Source organism: Corvus moneduloides, chromosome W, assembly GCF_009650955.1.
Source record: "Corvus moneduloides isolate bCorMon1 chromosome W, bCorMon1.pri, whole genome shotgun sequence".
Taxonomy (NCBI): domain Eukaryota; kingdom Metazoa; phylum Chordata; class Aves; order Passeriformes; family Corvidae; genus Corvus; species Corvus moneduloides.
Genome location: NC_045510.1, coordinates 8,186,273 through 8,210,443, shown reverse-complemented (window position 1 = coordinate 8,210,443; position 24,171 = coordinate 8,186,273). Strand labels below are relative to the sequence as shown.

The following is a 24,171-nucleotide window of genomic DNA, read 5'->3' as shown; positions in this document are numbered from 1 at the left end:
GAGATGTTTATTTCTCCAGCCGCATGGCCGGGGCTCAGCTCAGGAACTCCGCAGTCACGGGACCCGAGGGTCCTTGGCGTTATCAGGGAACCCAAACCAACCAATGGGGAATGAATCTGAGCAGGGGCAGGGAAACCCCGTGTCTCCCCCCCCAGGGCCCCTCTCCCAGGGCTCCATGGCAGGGGGAGGGACCCCAACAACTCTTGACAGCATATAAAAGGGAATACAAATGGTTCATGGTGCTCGATCCTAAGGATACCTTTTTCTGTAATACCTCTTCACTTAGATAATTTAAAAATTGTTTGCTTTTCAGTGGGGGAATCCAAACACTGGGTGGAAGGTGCAGCTAACATGAATTGTGAAAATAAAAAAAAATTTAAAAAAAAATTGGAAAGTATTCTGCCAGCATTCAAGACTGAAAGTAAGTGCCTCAATACTACTGCGTCTGTTAAATTTCTTGGGACAATCTGGATACAGGGTGTCAAAGAATATGGCACAAATAGACAAAGAAGCAGTAATATATCTTGGTTTTGAGATCTTGCAGGAAAAAAGAAGCTTGGGAAGAAGCTGAAAAGAAGCTGTTTCCAGACTCCGGAGCCAAGGACTACAAGCTGCCTTAGGTATGCCTGGATGGTGTCGGTTATGGATTGCCAGTTATGGGGTACTGGCAAAACCCTTCCATGGTCCTCCACCGAAAATACTTGGTATGGACTCCTGAGAGTCAGAGGGCCTTTGAAGCCCTAAAAGAACCTTAATAACAGCCCCTGCATTGGGACTCTCACACTTAACCAAACCATTTGAGTTATCTGTGCAAGAAAGGATGCACCTGGCACTAGGAATACTGGACAGTGTTTGAGGTCATGGAAGCAGCCTGTCCAAACAATTGGACAATACAAGTGAAGAATGACCCAAATACCTGAGAGCAGTGGTAGCTGCAGAGAAGCACAAAAGCTGATATGTACCCCACATGGTAATAGATGGTTTTTGGAACAAAAAAAGAAAACATTGCACCAGGTTGTTTAATTGGAGCAGGACAATGTTGAGCTTAAGGTAACCACTACTTTAAACCCCAGCCATGTTTCTCCAAGGTTCAGAAGAAGCCCAGAGACCTTTGTACCATGACTGCCTGGTAACCATTGAACAAGTGTGTTCTGGCAGACCAGATCTCAAGAGCAATCCCATCCAGGACTCGGAACTGGACCTGGACACAGGTGGGAGCAGCACCTTACAGGTAGCTGGGTATGCAGTGGGAACCTCGACTCAGGTAATATAAGCCCAGGCTTTACCTTTTAACACATCAGTACAAAAAGCAGCATGAATGACCTTACACTGAGTGCTAGAAATCACCGAAGGAAAAAAGGTGCACACCAATGAAACCATATGGAAGGAAATGGGATTGTTATCAGCACAGAGGTCTCCTATGAAGTACAAAGAAGAAATTAGTCATCTGCTACAGAGTGTGCAAAAGCTGAAAAAAAGTGGCTGTGATGCCCTTGTAAAGCCCAAAAGTTTGGAGGCTCCCCAGTCAATACAGGGAATCAATTAGCTGACAAAACAGCTAAAGAGGTTGCTGAAAAAGGTATCCTTGCACTAATACCTAATAAAAAGTTGAATGTCCTAGAACAAAAACCAAATCAGGACAGGCAGTCAGCTCCATCATTGGAAGCTATGGAAAATCCCAACAGTTGACTGGTAAACTCATGTGGGCAGGTAATTGCACCTCCAAATTAATGTATAAGATAACAGAACTAAAACATCAGGAAACACATTAAGAAATACAGAATATGGTAATTAGTTTACAAAGGAATATAGCAAGCATGAAGATGACAGAAATTAATAGATCGGTTATTGTTGAAATAGTGTGCTCCATTCGTCGGATTAATTAATTAGGAGAGATGGTACTATGCGACTAATTGGATTTATTGCTTAAAATAACAAAATGCATCAGTCTCGAAGTGTAAGATTTGCAATACCTCCGAATAATGGCGGATAGTCACAAGATTTAGAGTTACATTGTAATTTATAACTTTCTAATCCAATAGGCACTTAAAACGACACTTTGTTTTGGATTTATGACCTATCACCTGTGCTACTTTTCACTGCAGTGCGGTTGTGTCTTAACCAATAGCTTGTCATGTCACATCCACACAGAGACTTCTATTATAACATCTGAATTCTTAACTTAAACTATATAAAATCACATTATTATATTTAAAACCCTTCACCAAAAACACCCATTTACCTATAACTATAGAAACACAGGCTTGTGATCCTTTTGCTTAAGATCTATAAATCTCTGTCAATTAAGCCAGACCTAGCCTCTTCCAGGGTTGTAAATCAAAACCTCCTTTAATTGCAGGAGTTTCTACTCCTCTGTCTCCCACAGGTTATTGAAAAATAAGTAATTTGTTTTGCAAAATAATCTCAAGGAAGGAAGGAGGCCACCTCCAAGACTAGTAAAACAGAAAAATTCACCAGGTGATTATTAGCAAATTGATTTTGCAGAACTGCCCGGGCAGAATGGGGACTGGCATATTTTGGTATTTTGGTACTTTACTGGATGGCCAGAAGCTTTCCCATGTCGCACCAACAAGGCAAAGGAAGCCTCAAACTTTTGCTGAAATTCATATAATAGTACTAAAATTTAACCTTTTAAGTTTTAAAAGGTACATTGTTATCAACAAATCATTGGGACTAGACTTGCATGTACATCCTTTCAAACCAGAAGATATGGTGTGCATCAGAACCTGGAGTTTTGGACCAATCCAGGAGAAGTGAAAGGGACCATATCAAGTCCCCCTGGTAACCTACATTGCACTCAAAGTGGAAGGAATTGAACCCTGAGTTCATTACACGTGGGTAAAACACATTAAACACAGCAGGAACAAGACTGACTAACACCAATCATATATATATATATATGTATGTATATATATAAATCCTATTGTTTTAGGTAGAGAATATGATTTTTCTAGGGGAATATTTTTTATTTGATCTAGATGAAAATTATAAATCATTGCATATTTATAATAATAATAGAAACTATATTCTTAATTTCTAAGGGAATATAAAGTTAGTGCAAGATCTTGACAAATTACAGAATGTAACTTCTATAACAGGTTGTTTGCCAACACCAATCTCTGCAGAAAATCCAGTTCTGCGTGGAACTTTAGTCAACAATTTGACCAAAATTTGGGAACACACGTGGGACCTTACAAAACAGATTAGCTTTAGACCTATTACTGTTACATGAATGTGGAGTATGTGGTTAGTTGAATTTAAACAATAATACTTGTGTGAACATTCCAAATGTGACTGCTAAATTGGATGATCAGATAGGATAAAAATTGGTTGCTGCACCTAGCAGAGAATTAAGGACAGAATTAGAAAATACCTAGTTAAATAAAATATTTAAAGAATTTGGATTTTCTTTAACTGATTGGTTGGCCTCACTTCTGCAAAGTATAATTGTAATCATAGTAATAATTGCGATTATGATACTTGCCTTAAAAAGGTATATGATGCTAGTAAAAAAAAGGTGAGGCTTATGAAGGCTTAAAAAGAAGACAAGCTTCACAAGCCTCAAAGGGGGGATGTTACCAGATAATAAATTGTCAACACCTGGTGAGCTAACACAATGCTTGTTCTACCAAAACCACTGGCCTATGGAACTGCACAATGCCCGTTGTGTAACAAGGAGAACTGGAAGTTCACCAGCCCCAGTGCCCTGCCAACTCAGCCAGGTCGACTGGAGCATTGGGGTCCCAAACCACCCGGGACCACCAGAGAGACCCCCAGGACAGAAGAATGCATGCGTAAAGGGGAGGGGAAATATGTTAGTGATTTTGAGGAAATGATTATCCTATGTATGTTTAGTCTCATACAATCAATGAATATGTATGTGGAATACAGTATATAAACAGAAACTTCCCTGTACTCAGCATGCACAGCTTTGGGAGGAGCTATCCCCTCATGCATCTGGCCAAGTAAAGAATGCCTGCTTCTTAATGCTACATTGGTATTGTAAGAGACGGTCCGAAGATCCCTCATCTGCCTCACGATCATCGCCAAGGACAGAGACTGAACACAGGAGTCCTGGCCTGGCTGAGGTGGGGTGTCTGTCAAGTGTTGCCTGCAGGTGTGCCCGCTGGGAACTGGTACGCATTCCTGAAACTAGTGCAGGTCACAATGGACTGCACCGTTCTTGCTGCCCAGGCGGGAAGGACTGCGCTGAAGTGAAAAGGAATGACCTGTCCTGTATCTGTTTCCCAAAGCAACGGGCCTCATAACAATGGCTGTAGATTTCCCCACCTCTTGGGGAAGAAAGAGGGAGATATGAAGATACAGCTAGAAAGCAGAAGTGAGAGCACTGCTAAACTCATGTCAGAAGTAAACGCGCTAACGCTGCTAGGCCACAAACCATGGCAGGCAGTACGGCCTATAAAAGGAATGCTTGGTATGCACCTGTGATAGTGCTAGCTTCTAGTTTTGTAATGTTATTACGAAACATAGATATGGTCTTGGCCAGTTGCCCCTCGCTTCTGAAAAGGACTATAAAGGGACTTTCTGAGATAACTGAGATGAGATCTCCCCATGGAAAGAAGGCGAATCTATTGGCAGAAGGCCACGAGGACTTCATCTCATCCGTTGGTAGCTATCCCCCCCCCCTTCTTCCTCTCTACTCTTTTACTTTGTTTTCTTTATCTCTCTCTTTCTCTCCTCTATCTCATTACTGTGTTGTGGGCACTTAATAAAGGTGCACTGTTCTGATTAAAACTGAAATCCCTTGTGTCCTTTTGCACTCTGAGATCTATAAACGAACCATCACGACCCTCACTTGTATTAGCGGATCGTGACATTAAACTGGCGTCACGGACAGGATCTCTGACAGACAGAAGGGGTTGCAAGGTTGTGTGTAGTCTGTAATAGGGGAAGGACATTTCGCTCCAGCCGCACCTAGCCTGACACCCCGAAAAGGGTGAGCGGTGTCTAGAACGCAAGGGGGGGTGACTCGAATTTCCCGCAAACTGCACACGCCTGGGTGAAAAGCACCCCATACTCAACTGAGGGCTCTGTCTTCAGATTTTCACAAAAGATCTCTTAGTGTAAAAGGGGGAACCATTTTGGGGTGTGTGTGTGTGAATTTGGACTGCTTGGTGTAGCGAAGAGACAACCATAAGTAACTTAAGGAGTACCTCCCAGGCAGATTTTGGTCTCTTCACCCACCCAGGGAAGCGAAGGGAGACACAGCGAAGCTGTGTGTGTCGCAGTGTGTAATTAAGTTTTACCTCCCTGTCGTGGTTTTGATCCCTTCATAAAATGACTGAAAACCCTAGTGCAAAAGATAAAGCTGCATTTTATGCTCTGCTAGCAAAATATAATGCCCGGCCCTCTCCGGGAGGGGAAGAATGGGCTCAAAATAACTGGTTTAATTTGGATAATGTGACTGATAGAGTATGTTCTTTACAACATGAGACAAAATTCAAATTTGGCCAAAATAAAACCATAATCTGCTCTGTTTTAGGAGCATGCCTTATGGCAGCTATAGATCACCACTTTAAGCGGTGTAGTGAAGAGAAAGCAATCATAGATTCCCTTCAAAACCTAGTGGAAATTTTACAGAAACAATTAGATGAAGAAAGGAATGAAAATCATTTGCTTCAGGCTGCTTTAAAAGAGGAACATTTTAAGAATTCAAAGAATGATGACTCACCAAAAGAGACAGAGGGAAAGGAAACTCCTCACATTAACCAAATATACCCCCAGAAAGAACTAGTGCTAGTGAAAAATTGTGGGGAAAACTGCTGCTCTCGTATGAGACCTCTGATTAAAGCAGAATATAATTATATCAATGATGAAGATTTTGAACCGCATATCACCACTAAACAAATACCATACACTGCTACTGAATTGGCTAAGTTAAAAAAAGAGTATGGGCGGCTCCCCCATGAATCTGAGATGGAATATGTCTTCCGAGTGTCTCTCACTGGAGGAGACCAAATTCAATTAACTGAACAGGAGGCCAGTGGATACTGGGGACATGGAGTTTTCTTAACAACAGGAGACAAACGTAACACATGGTCCCTGACTCAGCGCGCAGCTTTCTGGGCCAGGGGACTCAATCCTTTAGAAAGGGGAGACCCTTTAGCTATAGTTGGTACCCCTGAACAACTTCTAGAAAGCATCCACAAAGCCGCCTGCCTGCAAATGATACATGAAAGGAAATTGACTCCTGGATATGAATCCCCGATGCAATTACCTGTGAAGCCTGAACTGATGACCCCTTTAATTCGAGGCCTTCCAGAATCACTCAAACCTACAGCAATTGTCCTTCAAAAAACCATAGCAGCTGTAGGTCCCGTAGAGAGGCTGGATAGATTCCTTGGAAATTCGAGAGACCAAACTGGATCTACCGATCCTGGGTTTACACCATATTCAACCCCCTCTCAGCCGTCAGGTTCACAATCGAATTCACCTGCCGGTGATCTCAAAGTTTGGACATGGAGTGAGGTTGCAGAAGATCGGATTAATTACAGTAGAAAATATGGACCTATAAAAATCCCAGACGAAAAATCAGAAAAAACAAAAGATGTCAGGTACATTAGGGCTCCTCATAGCGAAAAGCCAGAGAATGTAAAACAGATCTCTAACCATCAGCATTGGTGGTTATTAGGTATCAAAAAGGGGGTCCCCAGAGATGTGATGGATGGCTTACCCCTTGATAAATTAAGGTAGTGTCTAACTGGCACTGCCGAAAACCCGTTCTACTGAATCTGTCAATTCAACCCAGTGCACCCCTCCTCCTTCAGAATCTGGGCAGTGAGCCAAAGCAACCTCTCCCTCAAAGTCCAGGCAATGAGCCAAAACAGCTTCTTCCTCAAAACCAGGGAAACTAGACCCTCCGTCTCTTGTCAGTGGGCGAAGAAATGGAGCATGGGTATACCTGAGAATGCTCACTAAAAATAAAACAGGAGATATAATGATCACAGCTATTACAGGCCCTAAACGGGCACCTGTAACTTTTCTGATTGACACTGGGGCACAGATTTCTGTGCTGATAAAGAAAGATGCCTAGAGGTGTGGAATTGTTCCAACAAAGAACTGATATTGTGTTTTAAATGCCTTGGGAACAACAGAATCTATGAATGCGTCCTTTTGCACTCTGAGATCTATAAACAAACCATCATGACCCTCGCTTGTATTAGCGGATCGTGACAGGTGTTAAGGAGTTTTTTTATTTTACTGAATTTTTGGTAATATGTTGTGGTTTGACACTGGCCCAACTCCAGGCACCCACGAGAGCCACTCGCTCACCCTCTCCTGCCACAGCTGGGCAGAGGAGGGAAAAGGAAAAAAGAAAAAATTAACAAACGCTTCATGAGTGAGATAAGGACCAGGAGAAACACTTCAAGGGTGAAACGGCTCAAGTTGCAAAGTGAATTTATTACTAACAGAATCAGAGGAGGATAATGAGAAGTAAAACAAGCCCTTAGAACACCTTAACCCTCCAGCCCCTCCCTCCTTCCCACCGACAGCACGGGGAGACAGGGCATGGGGGTTTGGTCAGTTCATCACCGAGATTTCCTTCTGCTGCTCTGGGAGAGGAGTCTTCCCCTGTGAGGCCGTGGGGTCCCTCCTATGGGAGACAGTTCTCCGTGAACTTCCCCGGCGTGGGTCCACTCTCACGAACAGCAGCCACACCGCACCTGCTGAAGCGTGAGCCCCTCCCACGGGCAAACAGTCCTCCCAAAACTGCTGCATTGTGGGTCTCTCTTTCCATGGGGTGCAGTCCTCCAAGGACAGGCTGCTCCAGCCTGGAAGCAAGGGCTCTCTCTCTCCACTGGATCACAGCCTCCTCCAGGCATCCACCTGCTCCGGCATGGGCACCTCCCCCGCAGGCTGCGGGTGGATCTCTGCATCCCATGTGGACCCATGGGCTGCAGGGGGACAGCCTGCTTCACCATGGTCTTCACCACGGCCTGGAGAGGAATCTCAGCTCTGGCGTCTGGAGCACCTCCTCCCCCTCCTTCTTCACTGACCTTGGTGTCACCATGTTGTTTTCCCTCACATGTTCTCGTCTCCTCCTCTTCTCTGACTAGAATCCAAAATCTTGAGACTTTGTTTTGATTTCTTCTTAAATATGTCATCACAGAGGCATTACCAACCTCTCTCATTGGCCCAGTTTTGCCCAGCAACATGTCCATCTTCAGAGCCATCAGCCATTGGCTCTGCTGGACATGGTGGAAAGCTTCCAGCAGCTTCCTCACAGGAGCCATCTTTGTGGCCCCCCCTGCTACCTAAAACCAGGCCATTCCAAGCCAATACACAATAATACTGTGTTGCTAGATGATTTTTAAAGGAAACTTCTACTTCATGCTTCCTAACCCTAATTGAAAGATATTTATATAATCATGGATCAAGTATTGCCACCAGTAATACAATCTCCAGATGCATATCATAAAATTCTTTTGTAGATGAAAGGATTTTCCTCACTCCCCTCTGGTTATCCTTACTCTGCAAAATTAACAATAGTCAAAATAGCACAATACAAGACATACTTCTGAGAAGAAAGCATTTGCTTTATGATGGCAAATTGTAACACTAGAGTAACTATTACTACCTGCCTTCCAGCATGGACTAATATTACATGGTGGGTTAACCTTGTGTCATGGTTTAGCATAGTTTGGTTTTTTAGTAAAGAAGGCTCCATCAGTCACGGAAGTGATTCTCTTGCAAAGAGGTGCTTACAGCTTCCTCTATGACCTGACAGAACCTATCAACTGGCTAGTTTGAATATTGGCAACTTTTTTAAGCCACTTAAGAAGCTTGACACGCATCTGTGATCCACATTTAAGAATGAACAGAGCCCAGGAAAGCTCTCTTGTCTTCCGGCTTTCGGACAGGTAGCGGGGGGGGCCTGCAGGCGGCCCAGAGGGGCCGGGCCGGGCCTTGCTCGGCCCGGCCAGGTCGGCCATGGCACGGCCCTGTTACATCCGCGGCCCCCCCCCCCCCCCAGCCCTGCTCCGTGCAGGGGCTCCCCACCCCCTCCCCCTAGTTCGGCCAAAGATGCCCCGCTGTCCGGCAAAGATCATGTGACCAACAGCGATAAGTGAACTCCAGCTGCAAGTCCCGGGTGAGATTAACCCTTTTTTAGTGCTGTAAGTTTCCTCCAGAACAGATGAAGCCTGCAGATATCAATCCTCTCCTGAGTCAGAGGAAGAGGGAAGGTGAAGGCACGTGAAGAAAACGCCATAAAGACACCAAAGTCAGTGAAGAAGGAAGAGCTGAAACCCTGAGGAAGGAGAAAGAGGAGATGCTTCAAGCTTAGAAGCTGAAATTCTGTTGTAAAGCTATGGTGATGGACTATGATATATCAGAGTACGCGTTATAATTTCATGAAAACATGGGGGGTTGGAGCATTCAAACTGTAATTATGAGCAAAAGTACTTGTGCTGAAATAAGCAAATGACAGTAGCTGTAATTTGATGAGGACCCTTGCTCCCAAGGAAGGAGAAGACCTCTATTCCTAGAGATGAAAGTGCTCCCAGAGATAGGTGAAGAGAACCTTTGTTTCTGAACAGCTCATCCTTAAAATGGTACCCCAGTAGCTCAAGATTGGACCCTCGAAAACAGTTGTGGGGAAGCTGTACGTCAAGGGAAGGGGCTTTCACGTGCGAGCAGAGAATCAACCCAGGCGGCTGTCTCGCTGTGACATTGAAGCCATGAGAGAACTGTTTCTTGTGGAGATGTCTCCATAGCATGAGCAAGAGAGACTCCTCTCCCTAAGTGAACTGAAAAAGAATATTATAGAGGTGGTAAACTGATTGAAAATCTCAAGGGTTGTCTTTTTACGTTGTCAGTGGGGGAAGGGAGAAAGGTGGGGGGAGGAAAGTGTTCTGAAGGTTTAGTCTGATTTTTTTTTTCTTTCTTTTAAGTCTGTTAATAAACTTCTTTATATTCTTTTAAGTTTTGTGCCTGCTTTGCTTTCTCCTAATTTTTACCTCACAGAAGCAAAATAAATAATGGATATTTTGAAACAAACCACTACACTCAATTGGTGTTTCTGCCTGGTTATGAACTAAACCCACTACACCATGGCTGGCTGTCAGGTGTTCACTAAGTTACTTCTATCACTACCCCTCCTCAGCAGGAGAGGGGAAGGAAATAAGAAAAAGCTCATGGGTCGAGATAAAAGCACAAAGATCACTCATCAATTACTGCAATGGGCAAAACAAACTCAACTCAGAGAAGATTAATTTAATTTATTGCCAATTGAAAATAGAGTAGGATGGTGAAAAACAGACAAAACTGAAAGCACTTTCCCCTCTCCCTTCCCAAGCTCAACTTCATTCCATTGTTCCTGACTCTTCTGTCTCCTCCTCTGTAGCAGGGCATCTCACCCCCCCAACAAGAGCTTATCTGTTGATTGTTAACCCGTCAGATAATTCAAACAGGACAAGCTGTCTTGTAGTGAGTTATTTTGGCAACATGGAGTTAATACTGGCCTGGCATCTCTCAACTGCCAATAAACATCTTACTGTTGAAGTGAGATCTGGAATATAAGCTGGATTTCTGACTGACAGTCACCTTACTTTACAAACTATAAAAGCCACACCAAACTTTCCCAAAGCAGAAATCTTCCATACATTTTCCTGGAAATGTGTGGAGTTTCTCCCCTGAGCGGGGACGCCTGCTTCGTGGTTACTCCCCAGGGGTTAAGTGAAGGAATCTGTGTACATTATTATCATTTCAGTAGTAAGTTACATTTGACTCCTAATCAATACTATTTCTTTTGCTAGCTTTAATATAGGTACCTTGATATAGTGCATTATTTTATTTTATGCTGTAATCTACTAGTAGTTCTTTAGTTTTATACTGTGTAGTAACTCTGATTAAGATCTTTCATCTGTTATTGCTTGTCTGTTTAATAAATAATTCATTTTTATAAATAGACCCGATTTGCCTCTGTTAGAACTTGCAGACCCGAGTGATTCCTTAAATTTAAACTGTTGACAAAATCTGAGGCTAAGGCAGGGCTTGTCTGAAAGCTTCCATTTGCCCCAAGACATCCTTCCTGTCCTGAGCACCACTGGAGGGATGGGGAATGGGTATTGTGGTCAGTTTGCCTCTCTGGCATTCCTTTCTCCTCACTTTTCCCCAGCTCCAGCATGGGTTTCTTCCCACAGGCTGCATTTCTTCAAGAACTGCTCCAGTATGATTCCATTCCATGAGGTCCAGTCCTTCAGGAAAATACTGCTCAAATGTGCATCCCCCATGAGCTGCAGCTCCTGTCAGGACTCTGCTCCAGAATGGGCTCTCCACTGGCTGTAACTTCCTTCAGGGCACATCCACCTGCTCCACTGCAATGCCCTCCGCAGGCTGCAGTGCCCTCCACAGGCTGCAGTGTGGATATCTGCTCTAGCATGGTCCTCTCCACAAGCTGTAGAGAATACCTGCTCTGCATGTGGTCCTCTCCTTGAGTTGCTAGGGGACAACCTGCTTCACTATGGTCTTCTCCATGGGCTGCAGGGGAACCTCTGCTCCTGTGCCTGGAGCACGTCCTTATTTTTTTTCCTCTTACCTTGATGTCTTCAGGGTTGTTTCTCTCACATTTTTTTTCCTCACTCCTCTCTTTCACAATTGCTACACAGTATTTTTTTCCCTTTCTTAAATGTTTTTACAGAGGTGCCACCAGCTTCACTGATTGGCTCAGCTTTAGCCTGCAGTGGGTCCATTTTGGACCTGAATGGAACATGAGGGCAGCCCCTGGTGTCTTCTCACAGAGGCCACTCTTACAGCCTCTCCACTACCCAAACGTTGCCACATAAACACAATACAATTACTCAAGGCATGTCCTTGCATCTTAGCCTGGACTATCAGTGAAAGTGGAATTTAATCTATGCATTAGCTAAGGCACAACAATAGTATCCCTTTCCTTATATCAAATATATTGAGAGGGCTAGGAGATAGAAGTGATTTCTTAAACCTAAGTATTTATATTGCCTACAGATGTACACTAGAAACTCAGCAATTTAAGAATCTTTTCTTTCTCTAAACCATCTACAGGCTACGAAGAGGTGACAGACTTCTCAAGTAGCCACGTGGACAAGACAAGGGGCTATGGGTACAACTTACACCTGGTAGAGGTTTCATCACAATATAAGAAAGAAATTTTTTACAGTGAGAAAAATCAATCACTGGTACAACCACCCCAGTGATGTAGTAGAGTCCCCATCACTGGGGGTTTTCAAGATGTTATTGGACAGAGTGCTAAATAATCTCATCTAGGCTCCTTTTCCCATTATAGGTTGGGCCTCATGATCTTTCAAGGTCCCTTCCAACCTGGGCTGTTCTATAATTCTATGATCTGTTATGCCCTCCCACCAGAAGTGAGAAATAAAATGTGTGCATAAGCTTCTCAGCTTTCCAGTGCAATATTCTGAAGTTAGTGATGGCGACCATCTTTGGCAGAGGGATAGGAAGGACACTGTAAATTGTGAGAGTTTATCTGGAGGAAACTTCAGTGCAGATTAATCAGAGTGCTCATGCAAACTTTGTTTCAGAATCACAGCAAATGTCTTTTTAAAGAACAATTGACTACTTGCAGTGTGGAAAAAAATTACAACTTCTTATTGATGCTGATTTTTGTTTTTTTCTTTTATATATTCTCTATATTCTTTACACACATATTTGTAGCTCTGCAGCTGTTGGGGTTTTAGGAGTTCTAGTTTTTTCTGTTAAAGGAATTTTCCCCCATACTGTTGCTAGGAGGACAAATTGCTGGGTACTTAAGGAAAACAAAGAGCTACCCACTGAAGGTGGGGTGCACCTGGCTACTCTTTTGTTTCATCTGGGTGTGTGGGCAGTTCGGCCCCCAAACGCTGGAGAGGGAAGCTGTTTTTCGTCTGCTGTTTTTTTCCTTCTGCAGAGAAAGACCCCAGGATCCCAGGCCCACCTTCCCTGCCCCGCTGGAGGCCCGGCTGTGGCCGCCCTGCCCCGCCACTGCTTCGAGCCTTCGCTACGTTGTAGCCCTGCTCGCCCTGCCTGCCCTGACCTCTGGGGGGTTCTCCGTTTCGATACACCTCGTCTGCCATCCGGGATTTGTGCTCGTCCCGCCTGCTGTTCCAGCCTGCCGTTCCCGAGGGTCCGGCCAGACACCAGGATCAGCTGCCCAGGGGTTTGTGAAGCTTCTTTGTTCCATCCCTTCCTGGAATCCCAGGCCACCAGTGCCACATGCTCCCTGAGCTCTCTCTGGAGCGCCCCCTGCAGCCGCGGGGGAACCATCGCACCTGCCCTGCTCACCGGGAGCCGCCAGCGCCCCTGCCGGCTGCGACTGGAACTGCACCCAAGGGGAAAGGGCCTGACAGACGAGAAGGCTGGGACTGGGTTTGTGATTGTTTGCTGTTACTGCCATAGTTATTGTTGTTTGTTTGATTGGTTATACACATATAGATATATAATAGTAAAGAACTATTATTCCTATTTCCCACATCTTTGCCTAAAAGCCCCTTGATTTCAAAATTATAATAACTCGGAGGGAAGGGGGGTTGCATCTGCCATTCCAAGGGAGGCTTCTGCCTTCCTTAGCAGACACCTGTCTTTCAAACCAAGACAGCAGCCTATTGCATTTGTAACTAGTTTTCCCAGTACTTTTCCCTACTTTTTCCCCAGGCAGAAAGACAAAACACATTCCAGAGCTCCAAGCGCCGGGGGGTACAAGGCCCCTATCCTATCTTGGTTCTTCCTGGGAACCAAGGTCAAAACCAGCTCTTTGAGAAACATTTTTGTAAACAAAGTTTAGTCCCATCTGGGGGGGGGGGGGGGGGGGGGGGGCAGGATTCAGAGACAGTTGAACCAGGGGAGGAATTACCTCACCTCTTATGTATCTAATTGGTGATTTTTGTCAATTATGCTAATTTGCTAAACTTATGAAACTTTATTCACCCCATATGGGGGTGGGCATTTTGTGGACATTTTCCATATCTGCCCCTGGAGGCCTCCAATAAAGACCAGCCTTTATATTACCTCCCATACTAATATTATCTCGAAAGTGTGATGTTTTATTTCCAGGTTCTTTAAGGCATCATTATAAACAATGCAGTCTTTCTGATGCCATGATGATTTTTTGCCTTTTTTTTATACCCCTGTTATACCTTTTTACAACTTCTGTATTCCTAGTGCTTTTTGCCTACATTCTTGGACTTGTTTGTTCAGCTAGGAGACTAAACATTTTAGAAGCTTCGTAGTTAGGGATCAGTGTGCCCCAGACCCCAAGGTCCTCTCCAGAACACATTCTGTAAACTAAGATAGAACCATCCAGGGGAAGGTTCCTTGGGGAGGGGGGGGGCTCATTCAAGCTTCTCATTGGGGAATTTTTGATATATATGCTAATTAGTAAGACCTATTGTGGGGTATGCCCAGCCCCTGACCTGGAGGGATCTGTGCTAAGAGATTTTGCAATTGCCCAGCAGGACTCCCTGGAAAGGCAACCACTTTGGTCACGGCGAGGAAAGGCAGACCCACAATCCTTTGGGAGACTATGCAGCTCATTCTGTAACCCATTGGTCTGTTCCCATCCCAGATCCTCTGTAACCCATTGGCCTTTACTGATCCCCTGTATCCCTATAAAAGCAAGCTCTCTGGGCCCCTAGAGAGAGAGGGTTCTCATCCCTGGCTCACCCCTTCGCTGGAGGGGACCCACAATAAAGCTACCTTCTGTGAGGAACCAGCCACACAAGCCTTCTCGTCTCTCTCTCTGGTCTGGCTTGGCCTGGAGGCTGCCCTGCAGAGCTGAGCTGGAATCACGAGCTGATAATCACTAAAGAGCTGACAGTCTCTGCAAGGGCCCTCCTGCCAGCAGCTGAGGGAAGACACCGGGCCTCAGGAAGGCGATTCCTTTCGGGACCATCTCCCCGGACCGATCACCTCTTCCTGGGTCAGAGCCGCTGACCCCCGTCACCAGCTGTAATAACCTATAATGTTATACCAGATCTTTTGGGGGTGGGCATTGTGGTGTGCATTGAGGTGCATTCGACCTGGACGTAGTGCACCTAAGGATCCTTAAAATAAATACCAAGGTAAAATCCCTTTTTCCCTTCTAACTGTGTTTGACTCTTGATTTTAAGACCAGGAAAAGGCATCATTTCTAATGACCTATCTATGCTATTTATAGCTATATAGAAAGAGGGACAGCTATAGGCAATGTTCAAATGAGTGCTGGATGGATACTCCCAAGACTGGGAAAAAAGGAAGCTTCTGACTCCTGGCAATGTGAGAAAGGCTCTTTCTCTGCCCACAGATTTGAATTTATAGAATACATACAGTACCCTAGTAAGAGGTGAGAAGGAAAAAACTTCTGAGTCTCCAAGGTGAACTGCTCCAGTAGACATACTCTGAGTGGAGGATTGAACTGGGAGACCCCGGGGATCTTCTTGAAAACTGGCAAAACTGCAAAGCTAGAGCAGAGAGAGAAAAAGAGAGAGAGACTCAGTGTGGGCGAGGCCAGGAGTGAAGGCAGCCAAACCCCACCCATACAAAAGCCACCCCCAGGGAGCAGTGACCAGGAGAGAGGCGAACAGTGGGCAAACAACACATAGAATGTTAACCAGGGTGGATGAGGCAGTTTGCACAAGAAGGGCGTGCAGGGACCACGCAGTCCCCCTACTGACTCGAGGCGAGACCAAATAGTGGTCATCACCCTCCCAGATGAAACCTAGCCATGGTTTCCACTTGCCAGAAAGCCATTGCCAGAAGGCATGTGGTGACCCAGACAGAGCTCCTGCACAAACATGAGGCTATCCAGGACTCAGGCTGCAGGCAGTGCCACAGCCTGTCACTGGTATCAGAGGGCAGCAGAGTTAGCACCTGTGTGAGGGGCAACCAGGTGGATGATCTGCTCAGCCTGGTGGCAAAGCTGAAAGAGGAAGTAGAAAGGTTAAAGAGTATCAGGGAGTGTGAGGGGGAGATAGACTGGTGGAGCTAGTCTACCATCCCTGAGACAGATGGACACACCACAAGAAGCAGAGGATCCCCTACCCTCTCACCACAAGGCAGAAGGAGGTGACCTAAGAGACAAGGAGGAATAGAAACAGGTTTCTGCTTGGGCAGCAGGTGAATCCCCTCCTGGCTTCCCTCACCTTCCCAGGTGCCCTTACACACTAGGTTTGAGGCTCTGGAACTTGAGGGCCAGGCAAATGATGATGCAGATAAAGGTCCATCCAGGGGGTTGTCTAGGGCAAGTCAGTAAACCTCATGCATTACAACTCCCTCGGTGAAGAAAGAAAGAAAGAAGGGTAATTGTTGTAGGTGACTCCCTTCTGAGGGGAACAGATAGCCCGATATGCTGGCTAGACCCATCCTACAGGGAAGTCTACTGCCTCCCTGGAGCTCAGGTAAGAGACATTACTAGGAAACTCACATGTCTGGTACAGCCCTCTGATTATTACCCACTATTGGTTGTCCAGGTCAGTAGTGATGATGTTGAAGAGAGAAGTCCAAGGGCGATCAAAAGGGACTTCAGGGCATTGGGGCGATTGGTTGAAGGGACAAGTAGCACAGGTGGTGTTTTCCTAGATCCCTTCAGTAGGAGGGAAGAATACTGAAAGGAACGGGAGAAGCCACCTGATTAATGTGGCTCAGAGGTGTCGCTGTTGGGGCGGCCACGACACACATGGACAGTGCCTCGGACAAAGGGCAAAAAGCCGTTTATTAAAGAAAGCAGCCTCTTTTATACACCCTTTGTATGTTATCACTCGTGTTACATATTCATTGGCTGCTAAACTACTACAATAGACTCATTGGCTATTATTAACTACAATATACTACCATTGGCTACCTATAGCATAAGCATTCAAGCATTCAGAAAAATAACAGGTGCAGATATGTTGCTGTTTTCTCCTTCTATTTAACTTTCTTGCTTCTGTTGATACTACATTTTCATGGGTAAAAACGAATTGTTTTTCTTCTCACGGACTTTTCTCACAGTCCTTCTCTAGCCGAAGTAACAGGCCTGAACCATGATTTTACAAAGGCAACAAGGCCTTCATTTTATAAGGTTTTACCTGTATGCAACACAGAGGCTGGTGCCATTGCTGGAATTCTGGGTCTGTATGTTAGGGACTGTTTCGATTGTATGGAGCTCAAGGATAGTGATGATAAGGTTGGGTGTCTATGGGTGAGAATCAGGGGGAAGGCCAACAAGGCAGATTTCCTGGTGGGAGTCTGTTATAGACCACCCAACCAGGATGAAGAGACAGATGAAGCATTCTACAAGTGGCTGACAGATGTCTCACATCTGCTGGAAATTCAGCACAGTGGAGAGAAAACAGTCTAGGAAGTTCTTGGAGTGTGTAGAAGAGAACTTCCTGACACAGCTGGTAAGGGAGCATACCAGGGGTGGGGCCCCTCTAGACCTGCTGTTTATGAATAGAGAAGGGTTGGAGGCCGTCTTGGGCACAGCAACCACGAAATTGTAGTTTTCAATTCTCAGTGAAGTAAGGAAGGGGGTCAACAAAACTTCTACCTTGGACTTCCGTAGGGCAGACTTTGGCCTCTTCACGACACTGGTTCAGAGAGTCCCTTGCAAAACAGTCATTAATAAAAAAGGGGTCCATGAAGGCTGGACATTCTTCAAGAAGGAAATCTTAAAGGTGCTGGAACAGCCTGTCCCTATGTGCTGAAAGATGAGCCGGCAGGGAAGAAGACCGGCCTGGCTGAACAGGGAGCTTTCACTGAGACTCAGGAAAAAAACCCAGAGTTTACTACCTTTGGAAGGATTGGCAGGCAACTCAGGAAGGGTACAAGGATGTTGCTACGTCATATAGAGAGAAAATTAGAAAGGTGAAAGCCCAGATAAAACTCAATCTGGCCACTGCTGTGAAAGATAATAGAAAGTGTTTTCATTAATAAATTATTAACAAAAAGAGGGCCAAGGAGAATCTCCATTCCTTATTGGATGTGGGGAGGAACATTGTCACCAAGGATGAGGAAAAGGCTGAGGTAAATACCTTCGCTGCCTCAGTCTTCAACAGAAAGACCAGTTATACTCAGGGCAACCAGGCCCCTGAGCTGACAGATGGGGACAGGGAGCAGAATAAACCCCTCATAATTCAGGAGGAGGTAGTTACTGACCTGCTGTGCCACCAAGATACTCACAAGTCTATGGGGCTGGATGGGATCCACTTGAGGGTACTGAGGGAACTGGCAGAAGAGCTTGCCAAGCCACTGTCCATCATCTCCATCTCCATTTATCAGCAGTCCTGGCTAATTGGGGAGGTCCCAGGCAAGTGGTGGTTGACCAGTATGACACCCATTCACAAGAAGGGTTGGAAGGAGGATCTGGGGAACTACAGGCCTGTTGGCCTGACCTCGGTGCTAGGCAAGGTCATGGAGCAGATCATCTTGAGTGCCATCATGCAACAAGTACAGGACAACCAGAGGATCAGACCCAGCCAGCATGGGTTTAAGAAAGGCAGGTCCTGCATGACCAGCCTGATCTTTTATGACCAGGTGACCTGCCTAGTGGATGAGGGAAAGGCTGTAGATGTTGTCTACCTCAAATTTAGTAAAGCCTTTAACACTGTTTCCCACAGTATTATCCTGGTAAAACTGGCCTTCTATGGTGTGGATGGGTATACTCTTTGCTGGGGAAAAACTGGCTGGATGGCTGGACCCAAAGAGTGGTAGTGAATAGAGTTAAATCCAGTTGGCAACCGCTCACTAGTGGTGTTCCCCAGGACTCAGTTTTGGGGCCAGTCCTGTTTAATATCTTTATCAACAATCTGGATGAGGGGATCGAGTGCACCTTCAGTAAGTTTGCAGATGACACCAAATTGGGTGGGACTTCTGGAAGTATTCAGAAAATGTATGGATGTGGCACTTGGGGACATGGTTTAGTGGTGAACACGGTGGTGCTTGGCTAATGCTTGGACTCAATGATCTTAGAGTTTTTCCAACCTTAGTAATTCTATGATTCTATTCTATGTGACATATGAGTAGATGATGATAGAGCTGGGTTTCTTCAGCCTTCACAAGAGAAGACCCAAAAGGAATCCTGTTGTTGTCAACAACTGCTTAATAGGAGAATGTGGAGAAGATAGAGTCCTCTTCTAGGAGGTGCACAGGGACAGGATGAGAGGCAGTGGACACAACCTGCAACAAGGGCAATTCCACTTAGTTCTTTTCCAGTACGGTTCTCAAACCCTGGGACAAGGGCCCAAAGAAGTTGTGAAAACTATTTGTGGAGATATTCAGAACTCAAAAGAACAAGGCCTCAAGCAACCTGCTTTGAGCAGGGGGTTGGACTTAATACCTCCCAACATCCCTTCCAACCTAGTTTGTTCTATGACTATAATTTAGTTATTTAGAGATTTCTCACCTATGGAGAAATGCACTGTATCAGTGTTTATTTTTTAATCATAAGAATGTTTAACTCCTCCACTCCAGCTCTTGTAAAATGCTCACTTTTTACTGTGGGTGTATTAGGTATAAATTTCAGGGTTTCAGTAGCAGTGGGTTGCAGGGGTGATCTATATGGGAGGAAGCCATGAATTGCCTTGTGCCAGTCAGCCAGTTCCAGCCAGCTCTGAAACTGATGTAAACAACCCATTGCATGCCAAAACTTCAGCCAGTCAGAGAAGCACGTGGCACTGTCTGCTCAACCATATTAAAGATATGAGCAGCAGTTGCTGGAGGAAGAAAAATGGATGGGACACATGGAAAAAGACATTGCTAAGGACATGGCTGGAGATGCACCCTTGGAAGGAGGTGCCCCATGCCAGAACAGGTACATCCCCAAAGGGACTGCAGCCTGTGGAAGAACCCAGAGTAAGAAGCAAGGAACAGTAGAAAGAAATTATTACACAACCTCCCTAACCTTCTGTCACCGCATCAAAGGAATTGTTAGGAACTCAGGGTAACCTGATAAACCAAGTTGACACTTAGAAGAAGGGAGGAGAGTTATTTGACTGAAGCTGAGTCTGGGGAAGGGAGATTGTGGATACAAAAATGCTGTTAGCAAGAAACTTTCCTGCTTCTTTCTAGGCCCGTGAGATAATTTTCTCACTCACGGAAGATATTGCAGAAATTCCGTAAACTATGAACACCTGCAACCTTGTAGAACTATGTTTATGGTACAGTAGAAAAATATTTTGACAATGGATGTTTAGGATTTTAGCCAATCACCCCAGGGGGTGACTGATCCTTTGTCCAATTAGACTATGAAGAAAAAAGTCTATAAAAGAGTTTGTAAAATAATTAAATAAATCAATCTTGCTGCACAATTCCTGCCTGCTGGATCTCTCTCCTCTCCTCCCTACGGCTGCGGGATACAGTAATATTTGGTGCACGCCGACGTGATCTGCACGCTGTGACGTGTCCTGCACGCTGCGAGCCAAGCCGAATTTCTCTAGAGGTAAGCTGTTTCCTTCCCCCCCCCCCCCCCCCCCCCCCCCCCGGACCAGGATGTCCGACGGGACTGAGAAAATGGCAAACAGCGGTTTAAAAACCGACGCTGTGCTATCAGTCTGGAAAGGTGTTATCAGTTCAATGAATGCCTCCATCTCTGAGAACTCACTTTGTGAGTTATTAGACTGGGCCGCCCTACATGGCGTCTCCCTGAACGCAGACACCACCCTGGATTTTGGGCTGTGGCAGGAGATAGGCTGTGCTAACCGATGCGAGCTCCCATCTGGGGATTCAGCAGTGCTAGAATTATTATGCACTTGGCGGTCTATGTTCATTCTGCTGATAGACCTTGACTGTAACAATAAAGCTGGCTCGCCTGCCTCAGTGGAATGTGAAGGAGAGAGATCCAAAAAATCCGCCCCAGCTCCACGGGCAGAGCATGCCCCGGACCCTGCACCGGGTCACCTTGCGCTGCCGCAGGACCCCATGCCACCCGAGGGCACCACGCCAGCAGAGCAACTGGCGGGGGTGTGTGGGCAGCGAGGTGGCGTGCAGCCCGCCTTGCCGTTTGGCTCAGCGGCGGCCACCGCTTTTTCGGGGCCGAGGTTCGGGGGTTTCATGTCTTGGACAGCCATGGCGGCTCCTAGCCCGGCTGCGCAGGCGCCTGCCGCACCGAGGATGCCCGGATGGACGCCTTTGGCTGGCATAGTGCCAGATAGTACTGTGGAAAAGCAGAATGAAGCAATCGACCTTCTAATACAGCATCTGCCTTTGTTGACAGAGCTGCCGAACATATCACGGCAGCTATCGGAACTGCTCAGCTTGCAAAAGCAGCTGTTGCACCTGCCAGAGGTGCCCCACAGTGCGGGGCGCACTATGCCTGTGCCTTCCGCGCCGCCTGAGCCCCCCGCGACAGAAGCGGCGAACCAGGAAGTGGCACGGCCAGCAGCTCCAAACCCAGAACCTGCGGTGGCGGTGGCAGACCTCTCGGCGTTATCCACCGGCGCAGCGCCAGCGCTCCAACCACCAACAGGGCCGAGACCAGCGACAGAAGCGATGGACGCGGCGGCCGCGCCCTGGCCGGCGGTGGCGCCGGGCGCGACCACAGCACAAGGGCCGGCGGCGGCTCTGAACAGTGCTGCGGCGCAGGAGACGGCTGCAGCACCGGAGACGGCAGCAGCAGCTTCAGCGCCAGATCGGTTGAGACTGGCCGAGGTAGCGTCCCGGAAAGAGGCTGCAGTTCAAACCACAGTGCAGCCGACTGCAGCCTGTGCTGCCAGTTTCTCTTCTGGTCAGTCCGTTCCTCCCTGCCCACGTTTGTTTGTTCACGGCACCTCGAAGTTGCCTTTAACCAACGATTCATCGTCGGGCAGTGAGGCAGAGGAGGCTTTGGCCCTGGGGCATAAAGCCGCTGTAGCCAGGAGGCGAAAGAAAAGGCTGCTCCAGTCTCACCCCTGGACCTTCCCGGACTGCACTGTGACAGTGCTCCCGACCCACAACAACCGTTTCTGGGAGTCGCTTAAGATGCAGGCTCTGGAGGAGGGCGATTGGGATTTATTGGAAACACTGGGAATGCCAAGCAGATTTGAGGATCCTGAGAGTACTCAGGAAGCTGTTACACTGCATCCACAGGCTGTGCCAGTAGTTCAGGATGGTAGTGACACCCTGAAAGGGGAGATCCAAGCTTTCCCAGTGTATAAGGCTCTCCCAAATTCAGGCCAGCATGATAAGTATGAGGTAATTGCCTGGAAGGTTGCACAGGATCTGCAATCCAAGGTTGCACAACATGGTTCTGCTGAGGTTATGCAAATAATAAGGGTGATAAATACAGATTTGCTTGCTCCATTTGATATCAGACACTTAGGTCAAATCCTATTTCAACCTGTACAATGTGCAGTTTTCGAGAATACCTGGAGAAAGCTGGCTGACAAGGCTGCATTAGGGAATATGCAGCTCCCTGCTGACAACCCTAGATGTGCAGTGGGAACAGATGCTCTTATGGGGACTGGTCCCTTCTCTGATCCCAGTATCCAGGGTACCTTTCCCTCTAGCGTCCTGCAGCAAGACCAACAGGTCGGCATGGCTGCCCTGTTGAAAACCATAGAGCTGTCTGCTCCTAGAAAGCGATATACTGAAATAATTCAAGGGAGATCAGAATCATAGCTCTCTTTCGTAGAGAAAGTTGCTGCTTCTCTCAAGAAGCAGGTTGATGATAACGGGTTAAGGCTGTTGTTGTTAAGGCAGTTAGTGAGAGATAACGCAAACGAGGAGTGCAGAAAAATCATAGATGCCTTGCCAGGAGAACCTGAGGTAACAGACATGGTCGAGGCCTGCTCTAAGGTGGGATCTGGGAACCAGAAAAGGTCTGCTTTGGCTGTGTTCCTGGAGACTGTTCATGCATCTTCTGGTCGTGAACCAAAGCAACCCAAACATGAGAAAAAATGGAAGCAGCCTAAGCCGAGCCAAAAAGAGAACACACCGATCCCCCAGTGCAAGAGGTGTGGCAGGCCAGGGCATTGCTCAGACTATTGTAGATCTCTGACTCATGCCGATGGTCGGCCTTTGTCGGGAAACTTCCACTGGGATGCAAGGAGGGGGAATTGCTCTCCGATGCAGTCGCTCCCCCAGAGAGTGGCACAGGTACAGGCAGAGGCCTACTCAGCCACCCTAGAGACAGCACCCAGGGATTAGATGGCTTTGACGTCCACACCTCAGCAGCAGTTGTCTTAGACTCTAGCGGTATTTATAAGGTTCCCCTGGATGCATATGGACCCTTAGCCCAGGGATCCAGTGCGATGCTGGTGGGAAAACCTGATGTTACCCATCAGGGAATCTTAGTGCACTCAGGAGGTATTGACGCGGACTTTAAAGGTCAGATTCATGCTATGGTCTCCACGCAAAAACCCCCTGTAACTATTCCTGAAAAGACCTGCCTTGCTAAATTAGTGCCTTTTAAGTCTTGTGTCCCCAGGATAGAACAAGAAACTCACGGAGATAGCGGCAGTGGATCTACAGGACTTCCACAGGCCTTCTGGACTGCAGACATCTCTGACCAAAGGCCACAGATGACATGTACCCTGATCCTGCCGAACGCCCGTCTGCCCCAGATTCAGCTTTGAGGTTTGATTGATACGGGTGCTGATGTAACTATCATCTCCTTCTCTGCGTGGCCTCCCTCATGGCCTTTAGCCCCAGTGGGATTGGCCATCGCAGGAGTAGGAGGAACCACACAGAGCTATTTAAGCGAACAGCCTGTGGTGGTGAAGGACTCAGAGGGACACACAGCTACAATTAGGCCTTATATCACTACCACTTCCCTTAACCTTTGGGGATGGGACGTGTTAGCAGCTTGGGGGGTACGGATTGGGACAAATTTTTAGCAGGGGTCACTGTGCGTAAGGGCTCACAGTATCCTACACTGCCTTTGTGGTGGTTGACTAACACACCAAGTCAGGCTCTGCTCAGTTAGTTGAATTAAGGGCTGTTATCATGGCTTTTCAACGATTCTCACAGGAACCTTTGAATTTGGTTACTGAAGCCGACTAGAAAAAGCTTTGTATACAATTAATCACCTTACAGTACCACAAAATTCAAATAATCCTGTTATTCTGAATCATTTTCTCTCATTGCAGTCTGCAGGCGAGACACAACTGCCTCGGGCAAAAGTCTGGGTATGGAATTTACTTACTAACCAGTGGGAAGGCCCTCATGAGCTTATCGTTTGGGGTCGTGGGTATGCTTGCATTTCCACAGATACTGGGGTATGGT

The 24,171-nt window shown here is 46.5% G+C and overlaps 1 protein-coding gene across 1 annotated transcript in view; it reads right to left on the bottom strand.

Moving 5' to 3' along the window:
• The window catches only part of LOC116437364 (hsp90 co-chaperone Cdc37-like 1), a 28,466-nt gene extending 7,428 nt beyond the window's left edge, over positions 1-21,038 (bottom strand). The window contains exons 1-2 of the mRNA XM_032095034.1: positions 20,869-21,038; positions 15,392-15,455 (exon numbers count right to left, since the gene is read on the bottom strand). Of these exons, the coding sequence (XP_031950925.1) occupies positions 15,392-15,455; positions 20,869-21,038 (234 nt within the window). The remainder of the gene's footprint in view (positions 1-15,391; positions 15,456-20,868) is intronic.
• Positions 21,039-24,171: the final 3,133 nt, after the last annotated feature.